The sequence below is a fragment of the Lutra lutra genome, chromosome 14 (assembly GCF_902655055.1).
Source record: "Lutra lutra chromosome 14, mLutLut1.2, whole genome shotgun sequence".
Classification (NCBI taxonomy): Eukaryota; Metazoa; Chordata; class Mammalia; order Carnivora; family Mustelidae; genus Lutra; species Lutra lutra.
In genome coordinates this window covers 15005807-15030413 of record NC_062291.1, presented here as the reverse complement: position 1 = coordinate 15030413, position 24607 = coordinate 15005807, and the positions used below count along the sequence as shown (strand labels likewise).

At 40.1% G+C, this 24607-nt stretch overlaps 1 protein-coding gene across 2 annotated transcripts in view; it reads right to left on the bottom strand.

Annotated features, from left to right (window-relative positions):
* Nucleotides 1-24607, bottom strand: part of PRKG1 (protein kinase cGMP-dependent 1) — a 1261510-nt gene that overhangs the window by 1093886 nt on the left and 143017 nt on the right. For both annotated transcript variants that reach the window (XM_047703632.1, XM_047703631.1), the window contains exon 2: nucleotides 256-422. In XM_047703632.1, the coding sequence (XP_047559588.1) occupies nucleotides 256-422 (167 nt within the window). The remainder of the gene's footprint in view (nucleotides 1-255; nucleotides 423-24607) is intronic.

Here is a 24607-nt window from a genome sequence, read left to right as displayed (position 1 = left end):
TCCTCTCACCCTATCATCCTTTCTCCATGTCTAAAAGAATACTAGATTTTCAGCTTAATACTCTAAACACAAACCCTTCATACAACTAGTCAACCACTGTATCTAAGTCGTGTTCCACCTCTCTTCAAACCGTTTCTCGACAACAAAAGAGGGAAGAATGGAACTGTCCCATGTAATACACTACCATCTGTGTGCAGGCTGATAAGATGAAAAGGGAATATTTGAATGTCAGAGGATTAGAGTTACAAACCATACCTTCCATGACATACACCAGCGACCCCACATCTCCTTCTTTGATGATGCAACTGTCTTTGCCGTACTCCACTGGGTACATACAATCCACAATCTCTTGGATCTGCGACAGCTCCAGGTTCTTCATAAAGTCATTGTCAAGGATAGCTTCCTTTATGAGATCCTTGGACCTAGGTAAAGAGAGAGAAGATTTATTGGCACATCAGACAAGTGTTTTCATAGTTTGTGAAGTTCAGCAGAGCCGTACAGCATCCTGGCACACTACAATGCGTTTTCTTGTTAGGCATCCAATCATTTCCTGAAAGACCTGAGAACAAAGTAATTCCATGGCCATCAGAAAGGCACTGAGAAATTCTGTTTTGTTTTTTTTTTTAAAGATTTTATTTATTTGACAGAGAGAGAGAGAGATCACAAGTAGGCAGAGAGGCAGGCAGAGAGAGAGAGGGGAGGAAGCAGGCTCCCTGCTGAGCAGAGAGCCCGATGCGGGGCTCGATCCCAGGACCTGGGATCATGACCTGAGCTGAAGGCAGAGGCCTTAACCCACTGAGCCACCCAGGCGCCCCTGAGAAATTCTGTTTTAAACAAAGTATCACTGAATGCATGTGTGACCAACCAAAAAGAAGCAAAAGCAAATCATCCCATTTTGTTTTAGAATGTGTTTAAATCACAATGATTACGAGAAAACCAATGGACAAGCACTTTAAATTGATGTTTGCAACTTAGTTTAAGAATAAATGTGAAAAAGAGACAAGAGAATTTTATGGAATAGACACTACTATCCCGGTATTTCCATATTATAAAAGAACATCAGAATGTGTCATACTATACACCAGCACAGTAAAAACAATTTGTTTACTTGTTTCTTCTGTGCCTCTTCCACTAGACCTTATGCTCCATGAGGATGGGATCATTAGTTTTTTCTCTACTCTATGCTAAATGTTTACAATAACACTAGTTACAGTATGGGTCTCAAAGATAATATTTTGGCTGGAAAACGATAAAAATTGGATTCCTAATTAATGGTTTGAAAGAACTGACAGAAATGTGATAGTTCTTTATTCATACCTTACACATTTTGAGAGAAAATCTGTTTCTCCAAGCAGCTCATAGTGAGGTAACCGGGCAGATAAAACCATTGAATGGGATGTCTTTCAACATCGGGATTTAGACATGGATGAAACAGGCAGTTAGCGAGAAAGAGATTTACAAATTCTATAACTGGAATTCAGGAAAGTTTTGCAGAACTTAAAGATGGTGATAATTTGATTCTCAGGGGTAAGAAGTTCCAAATGACTTCCTAAGGGTACAAAAATTAAAGGGAAACCAAGAAATGTCTTATCAGGAGGAGCACAATCAGAGGGCTGTTGGGGATAAGATGAAAGCAAGATCTTAACAACACAGAGAGAAAGCAGAACATCTGGAATTATATATTAAGAGTGTTAATTTGACAAGTATCTGACTACAAACTGGTTCTCACCCACATTTGCATCATAAGTTGTTCTCAAAGAAATGACCTGAGTAGTGAATACTGAGTAAAGGATTAGCCCTCCCCATTTCCAGGTGCCTTTTCTTCTGGACCTCAGTCCAACTGGACTATTGCCATCACACATTATGTTTTGTAATGGTTTGGGGATTTAATAATAAAAAGGTATATTAAAAAACAATTAAAAACTTACCATTATGAAAACTATACTTAGAATGGACTGTTAGGATGCAATTAAAATTGTTTATGAAGAGTGTTAACAGTGTGGGGGAAATTCTTTCACTATTTTTAAGTGAGAAAGTAGAATACAGAATTGTTTTTAGAGTAAGAGAATGTTTTATGTGAGAATGTAGAGATGAAAGAGAAATCTAGAAAACTTAGAATGAAAAAAAAACAAAAAACAGGAGATCTCACTTCACATCTATTAGGATGACCATCATCAAAAAGACAAGCAGTAGCAAGTGTTGGAGAGAGTGTGGACAAGAGGGAACCCTCATGCACTGATGGTGGGAATGGAAATTGGTGCAGCCACCGTGGAAAGCAGTAGGCAGGTTTCTCAAAATTTTAAAAATAGATCTACCATATGATCCAGAAACTCCACTTCTGGGAATATTACCAAAAGAAACAAAAACATTAACTTGAAAAGATATCTGCACCCCCACATTCACAGCCGCATTATTCACAACAGCTGAGACAGGGAAAACAACCTAAGTGTCCACTGATGGATGGACGTGTGGTATATACACGTGTGTGCGCGCACGCACGCGTGCTCGCACACACACACACAGACACAGGAATATAATTCTGCCATAAAAGAGGAAATCCTATCATTGGTGACAAACTGGATGAATCTGAAGGAATTACGTTGAGTGAAATAAATCCAAGAGAGAAAAACAAATAGTGTATGATCTCACTTAAATGCAGAATCTTATTTTTTTAAAGATTTTCCTTATTTATTTGAGCTAGAGAGAAAGGGAGAGAGCATGAGAAGAGGGAGGGTCAGAGGGAGAAGCAGACTTCCCGCTGAGCAGGGAGCCCGACGCAGGACTGGATTCTGGGACTCCAGGATCATGACCTGAGCTGAAGGCAGTAGCTCAACCAACTGAGCCACTCAGGCACCCATATGGAATCTAATTTTAAAGAGATACATGCACCAAACTCACAGAGCAGAGATGAGATTTGTAGTTACAAGAGGTGGGGGGTTGGAGAAGAAGGAATTGGAGGAAGGCTATCAAAATGCAGACTGGCAGTTAGAAGCTAAGTAAGTACAGGGACATGAAGGACAGCAAGATGATTGCTGTTAACACCGTTCTGTGATACAGAGAGAGAGTTGTTGGGGAAAATGTTTCGCTTTTTAGTATATCTATAGGAGATGATGATTGTTTAGTAAAACTGTTTTTTAAAAGATTTATTTATTTATTTGACAGACATAGATCACAAGTAGGCAGAGAGGCAGTCAGAGAAAGAGGAGGAAGCAGGCTCCCCACGGAGCAGAGAGCCCGACTCGGGGCTCGATCCCAGGACCCTGGGATCAAGACCTGAACTGAAGGCAGAGGCTTTAATCCACTGAGCTACCCAGGCACCCCAAAGCTTACTGTTTTTTAAATAGAAACTTTTATTTCAATATTATTACTGGAATAATAATAATTTATTATTTCACAATAAATGTAAAACAGACCACCATGCCGCGTGCCTTAAACTCATACAGTGATACATGTTAATGATCTCTCAGTAAAACTGGAAAAAAATTACCAGCTCGACAGAATTATATGTGAAGACCTGTGCAAACAGAATGTGACTCTCAGTAAATGGCAGCTGAAGAAGGTGGTAATAATATTAACAGCAGTCATAAAACGGGTAGTAAGAGAGTATGTAATCATGACCTGTAAAAATTTTAGAAGGTATTATACAAAATGTTGGCATGAGTTGCCTTGGGTGATGGAATTATAGGAGCTCCTGCGTGTCTCAATCAGTTAAGTGTCTGACTCTTGGTTTCAGCTCAGGTCGTGATCTCATGGCTCGTGAGATCAAGCCCCATTTCAGACTCTGTGCTCAGTGTGGAGTCTGCTTGAGATTCTCTCTCTCCCTCTCCCTTTCCCCCCCGCCACTTGCACCCATGCATGTGCTCACTCTCTCTCTCAAAATAAATAAATAAACAGAACTACATATATTTTTTTTTCTTTCTACTTTCTCAGTTCATAAAATTTTCTAGAATGGGCCTGCTCTTTTACATGGAAAAATCTTTTATTTTAAAGGTAGTTTATAAAAAGCAACTGCTATGAAGAGAAACAGAAAATAACCTCATTTAATTCTCATTTTAATAATGACATATTTAATATTGGTTAGCTATTATTGGCATATTCAGCACTATTTTTTTCAACAGATTCTTGCTCATATGGTCTGTGTTTAAATACTAATGGTAGGAACTTTCACTTAATAAAGAGGCAGCCCAGTCATTAGGGACCTCAGAAGAGACTGTTTTAAAAGTGAGACTTCTACTTTAGTCTGACAGGGTTCTTAGCTGTTTGGTTAATTTCAGCTTGCCAGAACTCCATTTCTCCTGAGGCACAGAGATGTTTCTTTTGAGTCTTCAACACAAGATCCAGAACTCTGTCCCCATCTATGATTTTCATGAAATTTCCTTTCTTAATTCTCTTCACCATCTCTGAACTCTAGAATGGCAGTAGATCTCTTGTTCTAGGATCATGTTTCTGAACATCAGGACATACAGCCTTGACCTTCAGGAACTTAATTTTAATCACAATAGTATAAATATCCTCGACTAAAAATTCCTTTGTTTTCTTTGCATTGAAGAACGAGGTCATCAATAGGTTCAAATTTGCCTTTCCCTTTTCTTTTTTTTAAGAAGATTTTATTTGTCAGAGGGAGAGACAGAGAGCACAAGCATGAGGAGTGGCAGAGGGAGGGGGAGAAGCAGGCTCCTCACTGAGCAGGAGCCCAATGTGGGATCATGACCTGAGCTGAAGGCAAACGCTTAACCAACTGAGCTACCCAGGCACCCCAGGTTCATATTTTCTAATATACTAAAGCCTGGATGCTATCAGTGCCAGAATCCCAACTTGTTTAGCTACAGATGGTATCTTATCCTTTGGGAAATACTAATAGTGCTCCATTAAAAATCTAAGCCCTAGAAATGCCACCAGCTTAGAAGTAAAGCCTTATTCCAAAAAAATAAATAAATAAAGATTCACTCAGTCCAAGGATGACTGAAGAAAACTGCTTTCTCTTTTCTCATAAGTGGCACTATTATCTTGTTTCACAGAGACATCAGAAAAGGTGAAAAGCAAGGTGGTCTACCACCATCTCAGAATCATTCAGATTTTCCAAATGCTTGCCACGAAGTCAGTGGGGAAGGGGAACTTCAAGAGGCTCTTGCTTCTCACATGTCTTTTAAAATGCAAGACACTCAGTCTCAAGTCTCTGAAGAAACACACAGAAAGTGTTCATCTATGAGTTTGCGTCACGTTAAAATGCACCGAGACATAGACGACCCATGTCTTATCATTTTTCCCTTCACACGAGTATTGTCCAATAACACGTTTGCCTCTAAAATATCACAAATGATCCGTCTCATGCCCCTGTGAAGCGTAACTCGAAGATATTCTTGTTGAGGAATCTTTAATACCCTGCCTCTTCGTGCAATTTTCCTTTCAGTGCTTTCTAGCCGAGAGTGTGACACATTAGGTCAGCTCTCACTAGTCTCCACCTGCTCCAACCTATGGACCATAATCCATCAGAGCCTCTACCTCACAATCCTATGAATCTTTTCCTACCCCTGAAGAAAGAGTTGATAAGGCTCACTGTCACTAAAACATGATGGTGCACGTGAGACCTGTGAGCTCTGTTATCAGTGTGGGAGCTGGGGAAAGCTGCTACCACAAGTTCCAGAAGGTGGCTATGTCCTCTCGGAGTACATATTTTAGCAACACACTGCCTGAATGCAGCAGCCCGACCTGGGGCTCTCAAAAGCAAATACAAAGCTCTCGATTTCTGATCATTCCTGTCTGCTTCTGTGTATAAACAATCTCTTGAATTTTTTTTTCTTCCATGCTCCAAATGTGTGGCTTTCAAAGTACAAACACTGTAAAAGGAACCAAGTTATTTTGAACTAGCCCTTTTGATTTGTCATCATCAACTTGTCAGCCTCTAAAATACTGGCGATATATAATGGTGGGCTGGTAAACTGGCTTTCCAGAAGAGGGGAAAAAAAAAAAACAACACAAAAAACCCTGGTTGATAGCATTTGCCAATTTCTATGGTATAAACACTCCCACCATAGCTGATTTCAAGCTACTAATGTAAAGTCAACCTGCTTGCAAAATTCCTGAAAATTTAACAAGCAGTTCCTCTATGAGCCAGTAAGAGTTGGCTCCAACACATGGCTGGAGATAGATTATTTTTCTAACACCCTGAGAATTTAATGTGCCTTAATTTATAAGTGTAGAAACCAACATGACAATCCTTTCCTTCTTTTGAAATTTCATCAGGTGGTATAATATCCCCCAGATCATGTAATGCCACGATTTCCAGCCATAGGTCTTCTAAACTTTCAAGTTTCAGAAGATGAACTGGGAAGTCCATGTCCCCATTTACTTATTGCAGATTCCTGAATAGACACAAAGAGCATTCGATAGAAACCGTCTTTCTACACAATCTTAGGTAACAATGGGTAATTTTAAGGAAGTATACGGAAATGTACACCCACCTCTCTAACAAGGAAGCCAGCAGTATTCACTATCAATACACACAGCTTCTGTTTTCTCAACATTAACCAAAGGATATTGTACATTGTGGTTACCTAGAGTAGGTCAGCAAGAGCTAGCCTTATCTCCAAGAGCAGGGAAGGTTGTTTCAGGCGAGGCAGGGGGCTGGAGGGTAGGAAAGGGTCATGAAGGCTTCTCTGAACTCAGGACTACATGGCAGTAAGATCTAACCATGTAAAGATTAAGGAGAAGAGCATTCGAAGTCAAAGAAAAAACATATACAAAGGGGAAGGGGTTGGAATGAGATTGATCTGTCCAGAGACTCAAAAGAAGACCTCTGTGGCTGAAGGACAGACTGGACAAGAAGCAAAGGGACAGGGGATGAGATTTCAAGTGGGCAGAAGGTGAGTGTCATAGCTTCTTGAAGGCTGGGAGAGACCCTCGGTGTTTTCCAAAGCCTCAGGAACTCAGTGAGGAGGAGAAAGGGTGTGGTTGACAGGTGAGAGATCAGACATAAAAAAATATAAATAACATAAATGTAGTTTAAAATATTACTGAATTCATGGAGGTTTTCTGCCATGTATTTCACTGATTAATGGATGCTAAAGCTATAACTTACTACTATGTTAATAGGGAAAACCCCTGTCTCATAAATCCCACATTTTCTTGGACTTTGAGTCACTGACTCTCAGGCAACTTTTGCATATTAGGAAAGAATGAGGTCTCTTCTCTGATGTTAGCATATCTTCCAAGGCCAAGAATTTTCTGTCCATTGACAGCCTCTATCCCCTGTGGAAGGCACACCAGGCAATAGCAAATATGACCGAGCCCAAACAGGTGAAAATTAATATCTGGTCTCTCCCTTTGAGAAAGACTTCCAGGCACTTAAAAAAAAATCATCAAAGCTACTAAATAATCACTAATAGTGAAAATCACCCAAAGCACTTGAAAAAATGTCATATAAAACTTCTGCAGGCAAGATGGCAGAGGAGTAGTGGACTGAAATGACATCAGGTCTCAGGAGTTCAGCTAGAGAGTTATCAAACCATTCTGAAAACCCACAAACTCAACAGGAGATCGAAGAGAAGAGCAGCAATTCTAGGAACAGAAAATCATCCATTTTCTGAAACGTAGGACGTTCGGAAAAGTGAATCCAAGCAACAGGAAGATGGGGTGGGGCTGGCTCCTGGCAAGTGGCAGAGCAGTGGAGCACAAAATCAGAAATTTTAGAAGCTGCTCCACTGAGGGACACCACTCCAGAGGCTAAGAGGGGGTATAGCCCTCACAGGGACATCGTGGTCTCAGGTCCCACGGGGTCGCAGAAGGATCGGGCTGTCTGAGTGTAGCAGAGCTCTCATGTATCAGAGTGGGGAAGCCGGGTGCAGAGATGGAGCCGAGGAGTGAGCCCTCAGTTGGGGTCACTGTAAAGTGTGATTTGCGGCACAGTCGGGCCACTGCTCTTGAACAGGGACCCCACAAGAGGCACATCGCAGAGACTCACCTTCCTCCTCTGCAGGCAGGAATCTGCTGGGTTTGGAGACTCCAAATGGGTCTGTGCCCCAGAGATAGAAATGCTCGGTCACAGGCCAGGTGCAAACAGAGTGTGGCCGGAGACCAGGAAGACGGGAGGGACTGACTGCTTCATTCTGAGGGTGCACTGAGGAATAAGGCCCCGAGCTCTTGGCTCCTCCAGGCTGGATGTTGGGAGGCCGCCATTTTCATTCTCATCCTCCGGAATTCTACGGAAAGCATTCAGGGAACAAAAGCTCCCGAGAGCAAACCCAAGCAGATTCTTTAGCCTGGCCCCTGGCAAGGGTGGGGCAATCCACTTCCGGCAAAGACATTTGAGAATCACTGCAACAGGCCCCTTCCTCAGAAGATCAGCAAGAACATCCAGTCAAGACCAAGCTCACAGATCAAGGAGAAGGGCGGAACTCCAGAGATAGGGTAAAGCAATACATGGAATTCATGGCTTTCTCCCTATGATCCTTTAATCTTGCAAAGTTGAATTAAATTTTTTAAATTTTTTTTCTTATTCTATTTTTTTAAATTTTCCTCTTTCCTCTTTTAACCTTTTTTAACTAGTTTATTATAACAATACCTTTCTAAAAAAATAATCTTTTTAAACCTTCATTAATGATCATATTTTTTCATTATCAAATAATTGATAAAATATCAATTATTTGATTAAAAATATCATTATCAAAATAATTATATTTTATCATTCATTGTATTTAACTTTATTTTTTGTATACATATAGGGTTTTTTTTCTAAAAAATTTTGGGACACAATTTCTTCTAATAGATCAAAATATACCCTAAATCTAGCACAAGGCCTTTTTCTAGTCTCCAGCCTTAGCACATTCTCTCCCCCCAACCCGTTTTTTTTCTTCTTTCTTTTTTCAACCAACTTATCTTAACAATTCCTTTTTTAGAATTTTTTAATTTTCATCTTTACAGTCATATTCCATCCCTTCATTGTATTTACCTTTATTTTTCATATATATATATTTTTTTCTTTCTTTAAAATTTTTGGAGGAAGTTTCTTCTAAGAGAGCAAAATGCACCCAAAATCAAGTGGGTGGCTCTGTTCTATTCACCAGTCTAATATATATATATATTTCTTTCTTTCTTTTTTTTTTTAATTTCTTTTTACCCCCTTACTTCTTCCCCTGGTTTGGGGTATCCTCTGATTTGGTTACTGTACATTTTTCTGGGGTCTTTGCCACCATTTTAGTATTTTATTCTCTCATTCATATATTCTTAGCTGGATAAATGACAAGGCAGAAAAACTCACCCCACAAAAAAAGAACAAGAGGCAGTACCAACAGCTAGGGACCTAAGCAATACAGACATTGGTAATATGTCAGATTTAGGTTCAGAATGATGATTCTAAAGGTGCTAGCTGGGCTCAAAAAAGGCATGGAGAATATTAGAGAAACCCTGTCTGGGGAAATAAAGTCCCTTTCTGGAGAAATGAAAGAACTAAAATCTAACCAAGCTGAAATTAATAAAGGAATTAATGAGGTGCAATCAAATATGGAGGCTCTTGCTGCTAGGAAAAATGAGGCAGAAGAGAGAATTCATAATATAGAAGACCAAATGACAGAGAAGAAAGAAGCTGAGCAATAGAGAGACAAAGAACTACTGGAACAACAGGGGAGAATTCAGGAGATAGGTGATACCATAAGAAAACAACATTAGAATAATTGGAATTCCAGAAGAAGAAGAAAGAGAGAGGGGGGGCAGAAGATATATTGGAGCATATTATAATAGAGAACTTCCCTAATATGGCAAAGGGAAAAAGCATCAAAATCCAGGAGGCACAGAGAACCCCCCCTCCCTCAAAATCAGTAAAAAATAGGTCCACACGCCATCATCTAATACCAAAACTTACTAGTCTTAGTGACACAGAGAAAATCCTGAAAGCAGCTCAGGACAAGAAGTCTGTAATATACAATGGTAGAAATATTAGATTGGCAGAAGAATTATCCACAGAGACCTGTCAGGCCAGAAAGAACTGGCATGATATATTCAGAGTACTAAATGAGAAAAATACGCAGCCAAGAATACTATATCCCGCTAGGTTATCATTGAAAATAGAAGGAGATAAAAAGTTTCCAGGACAAACAAAAATTAAAAGAATTTGCAAACACGAAACCAACCCTACAGGAAATATTGAAAGGTGTCCTCTAAGCAAAGAGAGAGCCTAAAAGTAGTAGACCAGAAAGGAACAGAGACAATATACAGGGGTCAGACAATACAATGGCACTAGATTCGTATCTTTCAATAGTTACCCTGAATGTAAATGGGCTAAATGCCCCAATTAAAAGACACAGGGTATCAGAATGGATAAAAAAACAAAAACCCATTGATATGCTGTCTGCAAGACACTCATTTTAGACCCAAAGACACCTCCAGATTGAAAGTGACCAGGTAGAAAACCATATATCATGGTAATGGACATCAAAAGAAACCAAGGGTGGCAATATTTTTATCAGACAAATCAGACTTTAAGCCAAACACTGTAATAAAACATGAGGAAGGACACTGTATCATACTCAAAGGGTCTGTCCAACAAGAAGACCTAACAATTTTAAATATCTATACCCCTAAAATGGGAGCAGCCAACTATATAAATCAATTAATAACAAAATCAAAGAAACACATCAACAATAATGCAATAATAGCAGGGGACTTTAACACCCCTGTCCCTGAAATGGACAGATCATCCAAGCAAAAGATCAACAAGAAAAGAAAGGCCTTAATGACACACTGGACCAGATGGACATGACAGATATATTCAGAACATTCCATCCAAAAGCAATAGAATACACATTCTTCTCTAGTGCACACAGGACATTCTCGAGAATAGATCACATCCTGGGTCACAAATCAGGTCTCAACCAATACCATAAGACTGTGATCATTCCCTACATATTTTCAGACCACAATACTCTGAAGCCAGAACTCAATCACAAGAGGAAAGCTGGAAAGAACTTAAATACATGGAGACTAAAGAGCATCCTACCAAAGAATGAATGGGTCACCTAGGAAATTAAAGAAGAACTGAACAAAATTCATGGAAACAAATGATAATGAACACATGACTGTTCAAAATCTGTGGGTAACAGCAAAAGTGGTACTGAGAGGAAAGTATATAGTGATACAAGCCTTTTTCAAGAAACAAGAAAGGTCTCAAGTACACAATCTAACCCTACACCTAAAGGAGCTGGAGAAAGAACAACAAAAAAAGCCTAAACCCAGCAGGAGAAGAGAAATAATAAAGACCAGAGCAGAAATCAATGAAACAGAAACCAAAAGAAACAGCAGAACAAATCAATGAAACTAGGAGCTGGTTCCTTGAAGGAATTAATAAGATTGATATACCCCTGGCTAGACTTATCAAAACAAAAAGGGAAAGGACCCAAATAAATAAAACCATGAATGACAGAGGAGAGATCACAACCAACACCAAGGAAATACAATTAGAAGGACGTATTATGAGCAACTATATGCCAGCAAATTTGACAATCTGGAAGAAATGGATGCATTCCTAGAGACATATAAACTACCACAACTGAACCAGGAAGAAAAGAAAACCTGAAGAGACTCGTAACCAGTAAGGAGATTGAAGCAGTCATCAAAGATCTCCCAACAAACAAGAACTCAGGGCCAGACGGTTTCCCAGGGGAATTCTACCAAACATTTAAAGAAGAATTAATGCCTATTCTCCTGAAATTGTTCCAAAAAACAGAAATGGAAGGAAAACTTCCAAACTCATTTTATGAGGCCAGCATTACCTTGATCCCAAAACCAGACAAAGACCCCATCAAAAAAGGGAATTACAGACCAATATGCCTGATGAACACGATGCAAAAATTCTCACCAAAATACTAGCCAATAGGACCCAACGGTACATTAAAAGGATTTACACGACCAGGTGGGATTTATTCCAGGGCTGCAAGGTTGGTTCAACATCCACAAATCAATCAATGTGATATAATACATTAATAAAAGAAAGAACAAGAACCATATGATACTCTCAATAGATGCTTAAAAAGCACTTCACAAAGTACAGCATCCTTTCTTGACCAAAACTCTTCAAGGTATAGGGATAGATAGCATATCCTTCAATTATCATCAAAGACATCTATGAGGGGCACCTGGGTGGCTCAGTGGGTTAAGCCGCTGCCTTCGGCTCAGGTCATGATCTCAGGGTCCTGGGATCGAGTCCCGCATCGGGCTCTCTGCTTGGCAGGAAGCCTGCTTCCCTCTCTCTCTCTCTGCCTGCCTCTCTGTCTGCTTGTGATCTCTCTCTGTCAAATCAATAAATAAAATCTTTAAAAAAAAAAAAAGACATCTATGAAAAATCCACATTTTTCATTGAGGATGAAAAATATTCTCAATGGGGAAGAACTGAGAGCTTTTCCCCTAAGGTCAGGAACATGGCAGGGATGTCCACTATCACCACTGCTATTCAACATACGACTAGAAGTCCTAGCCTCAGCAATCAGACAATGAGAAGAAATAAAAGGCATCTGAACCGGCAAAGAAGCAGTCAAACTCTCACTCTTTGCAGAGGATATGGTACTTTATGTGGAAAACCCAAAAGACTCCACTCCAGAACTCCTCATATAAGAATTCAGTAAAGTGTCAGGATATAAAATCACTGCACAGAAACCAGTTGCATTTCTATATACCAACAGCAAGACAGAAGAAAGAGAAATTAAAGAGTCTATCCCATTTATAATTGCTCCCCAAACCATAAGATACCTAGGAATAAACCTAACCAAAGAGGCAAAGAATCTGTACTCAGAAAACTATAAAGTACTCAGGAAAGAAATTGAGGAAGACACAAAGAAACGAAAAAATGCCCTATGCTCATGGATTAGAATATTGTGAAAATGTCTATGGTACCTAAAGCAATCTACATATTTAATGCAATCCCTATCAAAATACCATCAAATTTTTTTCAAAGAAATGGAACAAATAATCCTAAAAGGTATATGGAACCAGAAAAGATCTCGAATAGCCAGAGTAATGTTGAGAAAGAAAGCCAAAGTTGGTGGCATCACAATTCCAGACTTCAAGCTCTATTACAAAGCTGTAATCATCAAAGACAGTAGGGTACTGGCACAAAAACAGACACATAGATCCATGGAACAGAATAGAGAGCCCAGAAATGGACCCTCAATGCTATGGTCAACTAATCTTTGACAAAGCAGGAAAGAATGTCCAATGGATAAAGGACAGTCTCTTCTATAAATGGTGTTGGGAAAATTGGACAGCCACATGCAGAAAAATGAAACTGACCATTTCCTTATATGACACACAAAAATAGACTCAAAATGGATGAAAGACCTCAATGCGAGACAGGAAGCCATCAAAATCCTTGAGAAGAACACAGGCAGCAACCTCTTTGACCTCAGCCACAGCAACTTCTTCCTAGAAACATCGCCAAAGGCAAGGGAAGCAAGTGCAAAAATGAACTATTGGGTCTTCATGAAGATCAAAAGCTTTTGCACTGTAAAGGAAACAGTCAACAAAACCAAAGACAACTGACAGAATGGGAGAAGATATTTGCAAATGACATATCAGATAAAGGGCTAGTATCCAAAAGCTATAAAGGACTTATCAAACTCAACATCCAGAGAACAAATAATCCAATCAAGCAATGGGCAGAAGACATGAACAGACATTTCTGCAAAGAACACATCCAAATGGCCAAGGGACATATGAAAAAGTGTTCCACATTGGGATGCCTTGGTGATTCAGTCAGTTAAGTGTCTGCCTTTGGTTCAGGTCATGATCCCAGGGTCCTGGGATCGAGTCCCACATTGGGCTCCTTGTTCAGTGGAGAGTCTGCTTCTCCCTCTACCTGCTCTGCTTACCACTCCCCTGCATGCACTCTCTGACAAATAAATAAAAATAAAATCTTTAAAAAAAAAAAAGAAAGTGCTCCACATTACTCGGCATCAGGGAAATACAAATCAAAACCACAGTGAGATACCACCTCACACCAGTTAGAATGGCCAAAATTAACTAGTCAAGATCAACAGATGTTGGCAAAGATGCAGAGAAAGGGGAACCCTCCTACACTGTTGGTGGGAATGCAAGCTGGTGCAGTCACTCTGGAAAACAGCATGGATGTTCCTCAAAGTGTTGAAAATAGAGCTACCCTACGACCCAGCAATCGCACTACTGGGTATTTACCCTAAAAATACAAATGTAGAGATCCAAAGGGGCATGTGCCCCCCAATGTTTATAGCAACAATGTCCACAATAGCCAAACTATGGAAAGAACCTAGATGTCCATCCACAGATGAATGGATAAAGAAGATGTGGTGTGTATACATACAATGGAATACTATGTAGCCATCAAAGAAATGAAATCTTGCCATTTGCAACAACATGGATGGAACTAGAGGGTATTATGCTGAGTGAAATAAGTCAATCAGAGAAAGACAATTATCATACGATCTCTCTGATATGAGGAATTTGAGAGGCAGAGTGGGGGTTTGGGAGGTAGGGGAGGAAAAAAATGAAACAAGATGGGATCGGGAGGGAGACAAACCATAAGAGACTCTTAATCTCACAAAACAAACTAAGAGTTGCTGGGGAGAGGAGGGGTATGGGGAGGGTGGTTGGGTTATGGACAATGGCAAGGGTATGTGAAATGGTGAGTGCTATGAAGTGTGTAAGCCTGAGGATTCACAGACCTGTACCTCTGGGGCAAATAATACATTATATGTTAATAAAAATAATTAATAATTAAAAAAAACCTCTTGCAATCAGCTTCTTGGCTACAAAAGCAAAAACAAGACTCACAATATCATTAGCTCTCAGCGGTCAGTTCTAGGCTCATGCGTCAGGAGAAGCGTTTTAAATTTTATTTAAAATGTTAAATATATTTTCAACTTTAAATTTATTTTAGCAGTTTAAATATTTTAAATGCAGTTTCAAAGCCCCCCCCCCACCTCTAGTATTGTCTCTGCAGGTGGCCTGTCAGAAGTCCAAACCCCCCTGTAGATGGTTTACTCAGATAAAGTCATTTTAAGGCCCCTTAAGAGTTGCTAATGTCAGGAGTCACCACAACAGGGTAACTCCCCCCAGCTGCTGGGAAATATTCGGGGAGTCCCCTGTAAGCAAGACAAACTCTGGAAGTGGTCCTCTCTCTGCCCCAATGGTTACAATTCTGTCCAATCAGTGGGTACTATTTCTTGTGTGATAGATTTCCTGAACGAGCTCTGTAGATAGAAGCTGGCCGAGAGCAAAGAAATGTCAATCAGCCCCCATTTCTTATTTCTTTTTTAATCAGCCCCCATTTCTGAAAGATAACATTTAATCCTGCCAAGCTCCTGACCAACTGAGAGATTTCCTCAAAACTGAAAATCAGCTTTCAACAAGTTTCAGGCTATATTTTCACATCAACCAATTCTGCTGTGGCTCTTCCCATCTTGCAGCAAAAACGGTCACGAAGATATCAAAACGGTTTGCAGCATTCAGAATGAAAATCAGCATCTGATACAAAACACGGGAATCACTGGGCCAAAATATGTGACAGCAACATAGTTCCGATGAATGTTTTATCTATTAATTATCTAGTAATCTTTTGTCTATTACATGCATTGCAAATAATTTCCGGTTGCTTTTCCCTTCTAATATTTACCCTATGGTTCTAAAATAGATGAATATCTAAATGCAATTGAGATATTTTAACTGTAAAGAAAAAACAACGGTTGGGACAAGGAGAAGATCGTTAACTGATAATATCTGTGTATCCAACTATTCCATAAGCCTTCTCCTTGTTTAACTAATACTCTGTGCTCATTCCAACTAACTAGCAACAGTATGAAGTAGCTATTGAAATCACTGCTGGGATGTTAACAGATGGAGCAGACTTGGACTAATTAAAGGAAAAGGAAATTATTGTTCTTTGTACGTGTTCACCAGCTTCTGAAAAGTCAACGTGAAAGCCTTCCATTCAACTATTCAAGTCATTCAGCCCTCTAGACATGCATTTTACAGCCACTTCGCACCAGTGAGCCTCACTTAAAATAGAACAGTGTCCAAAAGAGCCCAGATCCAACTCCTATCCTCTGAACTTCTCTTTCATATTGTGGAAGTAGAAAAGTGGGGTTTCACAGAAGTACCGTCAAGCGCCTTCCATGTGATTAAGTCAGACCATCAGTGTTACAATACAGAGTGTAAGAACCATGTGGCCTGGTCTACTGTGAATTCACTCTATTTTTAAAGTTTCAGTCTCTAAATGGCAAAACAGAACAATGATTGGGAAGAAAACATCTGACATACATTAACATGTCTGGTTGCCATTCAACATTTTGAAGCGACTGTTCATCTCTCAAGACACTCAGAAAATTGAGATCACTTAGAATGCAGTTGTTTCCAACAAGGTCAAGCTGACCACGCCATGAACACCCATGCAGTTTCCCATCACCCAGGGTGACCCTGCCTCTGGGGCATAGATGGGGCACCATGACGTTCTGTCCAGCTCTTGAAAACCTAGTCATCACTGTGTGTTTACACGCTGCCATTTCAAGGACTTCAATGGCTTTATTTTAATGATCAAAGAAATCATTTTAGAAAAATTTCCTGTCATTCAGGTACCTCTCTGATTTAAGCTCTAGGATAAATTGCCCTACATTTTAAATTACCTTCCATTTGTTGGAATTCAGCAGCAGGAAAATAATATGTTTCTCTATCAACTGCCCACCCCCCCAAAATATATGTATTTTCCCTTGGCTGAAAATTACAACTTGGGTCATTCATTATTTCCTCTAGGGATGCTTCCAGGAAATTTGAGCCAAATTTAGCCTCGTTACAGTGACCCCCAGGTCTTCAGGAGCAAATGCTCTATCTTGATGAACGTTGTTTCATTTCATCCCCAAACACCTTAGTTTGCATTAGGGCTTTAATACATTAGGTGCTTTGAATCGGCCTGAAGGGAGATGATATGTATACTGAGAAACTCTTTAAGGATGCAAATGTGAAAACCAGATAATCATGCTCCTGGTTGTAAAAACTTTGTGGTTTCCAAGCTTCTTAACCGAAGTGTAGAGAATGAATCAATAAGGACAACAGGAGATCAGAGCAGTAGTTATATTAACCGTTGCCACCATTCATCACATGGTTAATCCCTGTTCCTCAGCGAGGAGCCCTAGCTCCCAGAAATCTCGCAAGGACTTGCTGAGTTCGCCATGGGGAAACTGAGGTTCAGAGTAGCCATATACCAGTCCAATGTCCCGCAAGTGGTCCAGGACAGAGGAGAGTCACAATCTAAAGATAAATCCATCTCTCTGCTCAGCCTCGCTTTCCTAAACTGCCTGACTTAACAAGCCCACAGTATAAAATTGTATTGGTAATTTGAATAAATTATCCCAATTATAAAATCCAAAAGCAAACATTTTTTCTCACTTATCTCCACTTCTGCAAAAGTAAGAATGCTATGCTTGGATAATATGACCTTTTATCTGCAGAAAGCACTGCATGCTTTCAAAACAATTCCCCATCTAACATTTCATTCTATTATTGCCACAAACCTGTGCAGCAGGTAGAACAGATGTTACTATTATCCCGACGTGACAGATAAGAACACAAAGGCATGACGGGGTTAGATGCCTGCCAAGTCCATGGACGAGATTAAAGTAGAACTCAGGTCTACTGACTTCCACTTGAAATAAATATGCCTCCAACCTCTGTTCATTGCATAGACATTCATATTCTCGTGGTCTCTCTCTCTATGTCTTTGTTTCTCTTTGTGTCTTTCTCTGTCTTTCTCAGACCTTCAGTCACTGGGCAAAGACTCCATAAATCCATTGTACCAGTAACAGTAGGGAACTGGGGTCATTTGACAATAATACTATAGTATAAGAAAATTCTGTGATGGTTCATTTGGGGAGATTCCCTCTCTGACCTAATTCATCCTCCACGTGAGACAAGTTTGAACCTGTCTTGTGGCTCTCATGGGCAGGTAACCATCTCTTGAATTCAGCAATGAAATTCAACTCATTTTGACTGTGTTCACACTTGTCCTCTCATTGGCCTCGAGGACATCCCTTTTCCCTCTTTCTCCTCCCCTTCCCAAAAGCCTGCCTCAGATGGACTTCATATACAAATATGGAGGGGAAATAATTTGTACAAAAGTTTACTGTCAGTTTGGGTGAATATCTGTATTTGAATTCAAAATAAAAAGAGACCTCTCATTATGCCTATAAAATAGAACTATAACATTCCAAAAATGAATGCAAAATATCGCCATTTTGCAATTGGTGTAATTAATGACCAAAATACAGATATATTTCAGAGAAGTCTGAATATAACATAGTAAACATTAAATGCTTTCCATAAGTATTTTTACAGCAGGAATTTGAAATGTACAATTTATAAACCCAATAAAACCTATTAATATCATGGTTTTTGCACTCTAATAAGTTAGCTATTTTAAATTTTTGCCAAAAAAGCCAGTGGAGGGAGGGAGGGAAGGAAGAAGGGAAAGAGGAAGAAAAATGTGATTTTGTCACTTGAATCCACTATCTGTTTATCTCCTTGTACCATACTGTCCTTTTGAAGTTTGTCCCTTTCAGTGGCAAATACTGAATGTTTATTTTATTTCCAAGGCAACAATTCTAGGCTCAAATTCTGCCACTGCAGATAAATACAGACAATAGTGATTGATGGGCTTAAAACACAACCATAATTATCCACAAAATGATCGAAAAAGTGACCTAGAGTAGCTGCTGACACGAGCACAGTATTTATGGAACAAAGTCATACCTACAAATCTGAAAACCATTCCCAAAAATGTGTCCCTCGTGAAATAAGGTCACAATCATCAGTGAGCGAAGGACAAGAAGAAACAGGGAAGCCATAAAGAAATTTAGGCCGGCCATGAAGCCAAGGAGGCTGAGTGTAACAAATAAATACAGAAGACAGAGGGTTCATAACGCAAAGTGCACTGGAATTGCAAACAATATGTTAGTGGCTATCCGATCTAAAACCGTCTGAATGACGCCAGCCCATCAAAGGAGGGGGGACTCAGGTTTTGCCAGGCCAAGGTTCTAGAAGTCCGAAACAGGCTATAGAAGGGAGGAGAGCTGGCTGCTAAGCTTATGGAGTAGTGAGTGAAAGTGGCATCTAGAGACACCTAGACACCTAGCGAAAGGAATGAATCCAAAGGACAGAACAGAGCCTGAGACTCTGACGCTTGAGCCTGAGGCTCAAGTTAGATCGAACACGAGGATTCAGGGGTCAGACATGAGGTGCAACCACTCCTGGGGCAGTGGTTGCCATGATTTCAAGGGACTCCTTTATGGACCAGTTGGGTCATGATACCCATAGGTGAGACTAGGTTACTAAAGACGCAGGGGCTGCTAGACAAACATTCTGCACACAGCTCCTCCCAGTTTCTACTTCTTTGTCAGTTTCTGGAATGAGGAGAAGATGAACTGGCCAAAGGGACTTGAAGAGGGAGATAATTCATGAGGATGCTAACTTTCCTCAGGGGCAGAGTCCCGATACAAGGAGAGTCGCCAAGAAGAAATTCCTGGGAGCATTCTTATTTGAGGTGCTTTGGGACATGTTGTCTCATCTTATCGTCCCAATAAAAACTTCCAGAAACAAATCAATCATGCAACTTAGCAAGATGGTTGATGTCACATTTCATTTCCATCCCACACTGCTACTTCAAGACTCTTAAGTTTATCAGTCAGTCTTATACAGTAGTCTGTAGTTGCCTGTCCCTTAGATCCATCCATCCATCCCCCCATCCATCTATACATCCAAGCATGTCTTGAGTGCCTCAATATGGCACTGGGTGCACATGAATGAGTGAAACAAAGTCCTTATCCTCTCAGAGCTACAATTCTAGTAGGAGAGGAAACACGACACAGAGGTCAACAAACAAATAATATTGTTAAAACAGAGAAAGTGTTTGGAAGGTTACAAAATGGGTGCTTGAATGCAAACTCAATAGGAAGACTTCTTTGGGTTCTGAAATAAGGATCTCTTTAAAAAATGTAATAATCAGGCTAAGATTTAAGGATCAGATGCACCCTCCCCCCATAGGAGAAAGGCAGTCCAGGCAGGAAGAACAGAATGTTTTCTGTGTCAAGTTTGGAGAAGGAGGGAGGGTAGAAAATTTTGATCAAGAGAAAAATGGCTGGAGGTGAATCTGAGGACATAAGTGGGACTGCTTCACACGGGGCCTTGAAGACTGAGAAAACTGGATTATTGATGAATGAAAAGCAACTAACAAAGCAAAACAAGGATAGTGAATGACAGGGCCTGGTTTATATTTTTAAAAGATCACTTAGGATTGCAGTGAATGAACTAAAACAACTGCAAGTAGGAGAGAGGCAGGAAAGCTCAGGAAGGTGTTACTGCAGTATTTTCAAGCAAGATACAGTGAAGACTGAGGTTAGGAAGGGGACAGCAGAGACAGGCAGAAGTGTAAATAAATCCAAAGTATATTTTGCAAGTAGAAGCTGTGGGACTTACTGCAGGCCCAATGAGGGGAAAGGTAGGATTTTGTTACTATACCACCCAAAGCATGGGACAGATTCAGGGCAATCCCTGTCAAAACACCAAGATCCAGGCACCTGGGTGGCTCAGTGGGTTAAGCCTCTGCCTTCAGCTCAGGTCATGATCTCAGGGTCCTGGGATCGAGCCCCGCATCGGGCTCTCTGCTCAGCAGGAAGCCTTCTTCCCGCTCTCTCTCTGTCTGCCTCTCTGCCTACTGGTGATCTCTCTCTGTCAAATAAATAAATAAAATCTTTAAAAAAAATCAAGATCATTTTTCACATAACTAGAACAAATGGTACTAACATTTATATGGAACCATAAGAGACTCCAAAGAGCCGAAGCAATCTTCAGAAATTAGAACAAAGCCGGAGGTGTCAGAATCCCAGATTTTAAGATATACCATAAAGATGTAGTAATAAAAACCATAGGGGACTGGCACAAAGAAAGACACAAAGATCAAGGGAGTAAAATAGAGTCCAAAAGTAAACTCACACTTTACATAGTCACAAAGGAGGCAAGAATAAATAATGGTGAAAAGACAGTCTTTTCAACAAAATGGTGCAGGGAAAACCAGACCGCTACCTGCAAAAGAATGAAACTGGGCCATTTGCTCACACCACACACAAAAATAAACACAAAATGGATTAAAGACTAAATATGAGATCTGAAACCATAAAACTCCTAGAAGAAAACACAGGCAATAATCTCTTTGACATCAGACATAGAAACATTTTTGTAGATAGGACTCCTGAGGTGAGGGAAACTAAAGCAAAAATAAACTATTAGGATGACATCAAAATAAAAAGCTTCTGTACAGCAAAGGAAACCATCAACAAAATGAAAAGGCAACTACTGAATGGAAGAATATATTTGCAAATTATGTATGATTTAACATGAACTGCCAAAGAGTCAGTCACTAGAATATATAAAGAACTTCTACAGCTCAACACCAAATTATAATACTAATTAAAAAATCCAATTAAAAATGGGTAGATGACCTGAACAGACATTTTTCTAAAGAAGACATACGGATGGCCAAGAGATATATGAAGAGATGCTCAACATCACTCATCATAAGGGAGATGCCGATCAAAACCATGATATACCACCTCACACCTCTTAGAATAACTAAAATCAAAAAGACGAGAAATGGGACGCCTGGGTGGCTCAGTTGGTTAAGCAGCTGCCTTCGGCTCAGGTCATGATCCCAGCGTCCTGGGATCGAGTCCCACATCGGGCTCCTTGCTCATCAGGGAGCCTGCTTCTCCCTCTGCCTCTGCCTGCCATTCTGTCTGCCTGTGCTTGCTCTCTCTCCCTCTCTGACAAATAAATAAATAAAATCTTTTAAAAAAAAAAAAAAGACGAGAAATAACAAGTATTGGCCAGGATGTGGGAAAAAACAAACCCTCCCCTTGTGTACTAAGGGTGGGAATGCAAACTGGTACAGCTACTGTGGAAAACAGAATGCAGGTTCCTCATAAAAATTAAAAATAGGAGTATGCTATGACCCACAATCACACTACAGGGTATTTATCCACAGAAAACAAAAACACCAAGTTGAAAAGATACATGTACCTTGTCTTTACTGTAGCATCATTTACAGTAGCCAAGATATGGAAGCAGCCCAAGTGTCCACAGACTGATGAATGAATAAAAAATGTGGTGTACACACACACACACACACACACACACACACACAGAATATTACTCAGTCATGAAAAGGATAAGATTTTTGCCATTTGTGACAAAATGGATGGACCTAGAGGGTATTACACTAAGTGAAATAAGTCAGACAGAGAAAGACAAAGACCATATGATCCCACTTATAGGTACAATCTAAAGAACAAAACAAATCAAAAACCCAAAACCAGAAACGGACCCATAAATACAGAAAAGAACTGTATGATGATTGCCAGAGGGAAGAGGTTGAGGGGATGGTCAAAATGGAGGGAGGGGAATGGGAGATACAGGCTTCAGTTATAGAATCAGTATGTCAGAGGGATGATGAAAAGCACAGCCCGGGGAATCTAGTCAATGATACGGTAATAGCATTATATGGTGACGGATGGTGGTAACACTTGTGGGGAGCATGGCATTAAAAAAAGAAGTTACAGAGGACCCAAGCAGCCTGGGACTGGGGTCCAGGGAGAGGAGCTCACAAAGATGATGGAAAAAATACCAGAAAGAGGCAAGTATAGGTCAGGGATGGGAGGGAAAGGAAGCGTTTCAAGGAAAAGGAATAGCTAACTTTTCCTTCCGATTCTTGCTGAAGGCACATTTTCCAATATGATTAGTCTTAAGTCACTGCTCTTTGTAGCTTTGACATGATTTAATTCTTCATTATAAATGAATATTATGCTTTAGACTAGTAATAATAGGCACTGCTCTCTACTGTGCTAATTCTTTAAATCACTTTAAAATACTTTTACTATGGCTCTATTCTTCAGATCACTTTAAACACAAGGGTACCACGGCAACTGAAACCACCTGGAAACAGAATCACTTGAACGAAAGACAGTAGGATTTATTACTATCACTGTTATACTCCATGTCTGAAAACACACACACACACAACACACAGCTACTGTATATTCTAAGCAGACGTTAAAGTCTGCAAAGTTCACAGTGGCAAGGGTACATGGGGAAAAGGTGGCATTATCTGTTTAAAAAGAAATCTTAAACACTTGAAGAGCCTGGGTCCCTCCCCAATTATCAAAGCAAAACCGAAATCAGCATGAATTAAATCAAACTTCGACGGCCCTCTTCAGAGTGCGAAGGAACCCTCGGTGTGCAGGGGATACACTCAGCAGGCTGACAGCGTGAGCCCTGCAAGAACCTTGGTTTATAGATTGGATTCTCATACCAAGTTCCTGCAGACCAAGAGCCCTTTTGCAGAAAGGCACCCTAGAGAGAAAAGGAAAGTGACTCAATATTAATCATATGTTGACGCATTTGACATCGTAGAAGCCTCATTACCCTCCCGTCATTTATTTCCTGGGCTCAGAATTGTATCATAAATGACACCATTCAGAGAAATGACTGCACCGTGAAGATCATTATGATTTCTATACTGAATATTGTATTTAGGAGCTTTGAATGTCAGTAAAGCAAAGCTTGTGCGTGTAGTTAATAAAATGAAGATCTCATGTCGCTTTTGACTCTTGAAACTTTACTACCATGTTTATTCTTTATTTGTTACGTTCATGGATAACTTTAGCCCTCCAACCCAGCTTCTTAGCAACCTTAAATTCTTTTGAAAATATGGTGGAGGGTAAATATATAAGTAATATGTACACACTTTTTAAAAAAGATTCTATTTATTTATTTGTCAGAGAGAGAGAGAGAGAGCATAAGCAGGGGGAGCAGCGGGCAGAGGGAGAAGCAGTTTCTGCACTGAGCAAGGAGCCCAATACAGGACTTGATCCCAGGACCCTGGGATCATGTCCTGAGCCAAAGGCAGATTCTCAGCTAACTGAGCCATTCAGGCATCCCATCAGTGCACACTTTCAATGACATATATATAAAATTTATCTATTTTTTGAGAGAGAGAGCACACAGGCATGAGTGGACATGGGTCAGGGGCAGAGGGAGAAGGAGAGAACCTCAAGCTGACTCCTTCCTGAGCATGGATCTTGATGCAAGACTCTATCTCAGGGAGATCATGACCAAATGGCTCCAGTTTTCAATTTCAATCCACGTGTTTGGAAATGATGATAAGCTAAGCTACCTGGTCATACCCACTTGGGATTCTGCTGAAATACCAAGGATCAGTGCTCCATTGTTGACTTGTACAAAATTCATGCAAATAGTTTTCTTACCTTCTCAAATACCCCCAGTCAGCTTCCACAGTGCACTGTGGAAACCCCCAAAATGTTACCTCCTTTCCAAAGTGAAAAGTCCTGAAAGTAACCTTCAGCTTCTCATGGTGCCATATCGTAACTCCTGCAAAATCCAATTCCGTTTATTCTCACAACACTTAACCACCAACTTTTCTTGCATGATTTCTATATTTGCCATTGACACTGGCATGACCTTTACTCCCCATCTACTATCAGATGGTCTTCAAAGACAGTATTCACGTTTGTTATTCTGAACTAGTTACTCA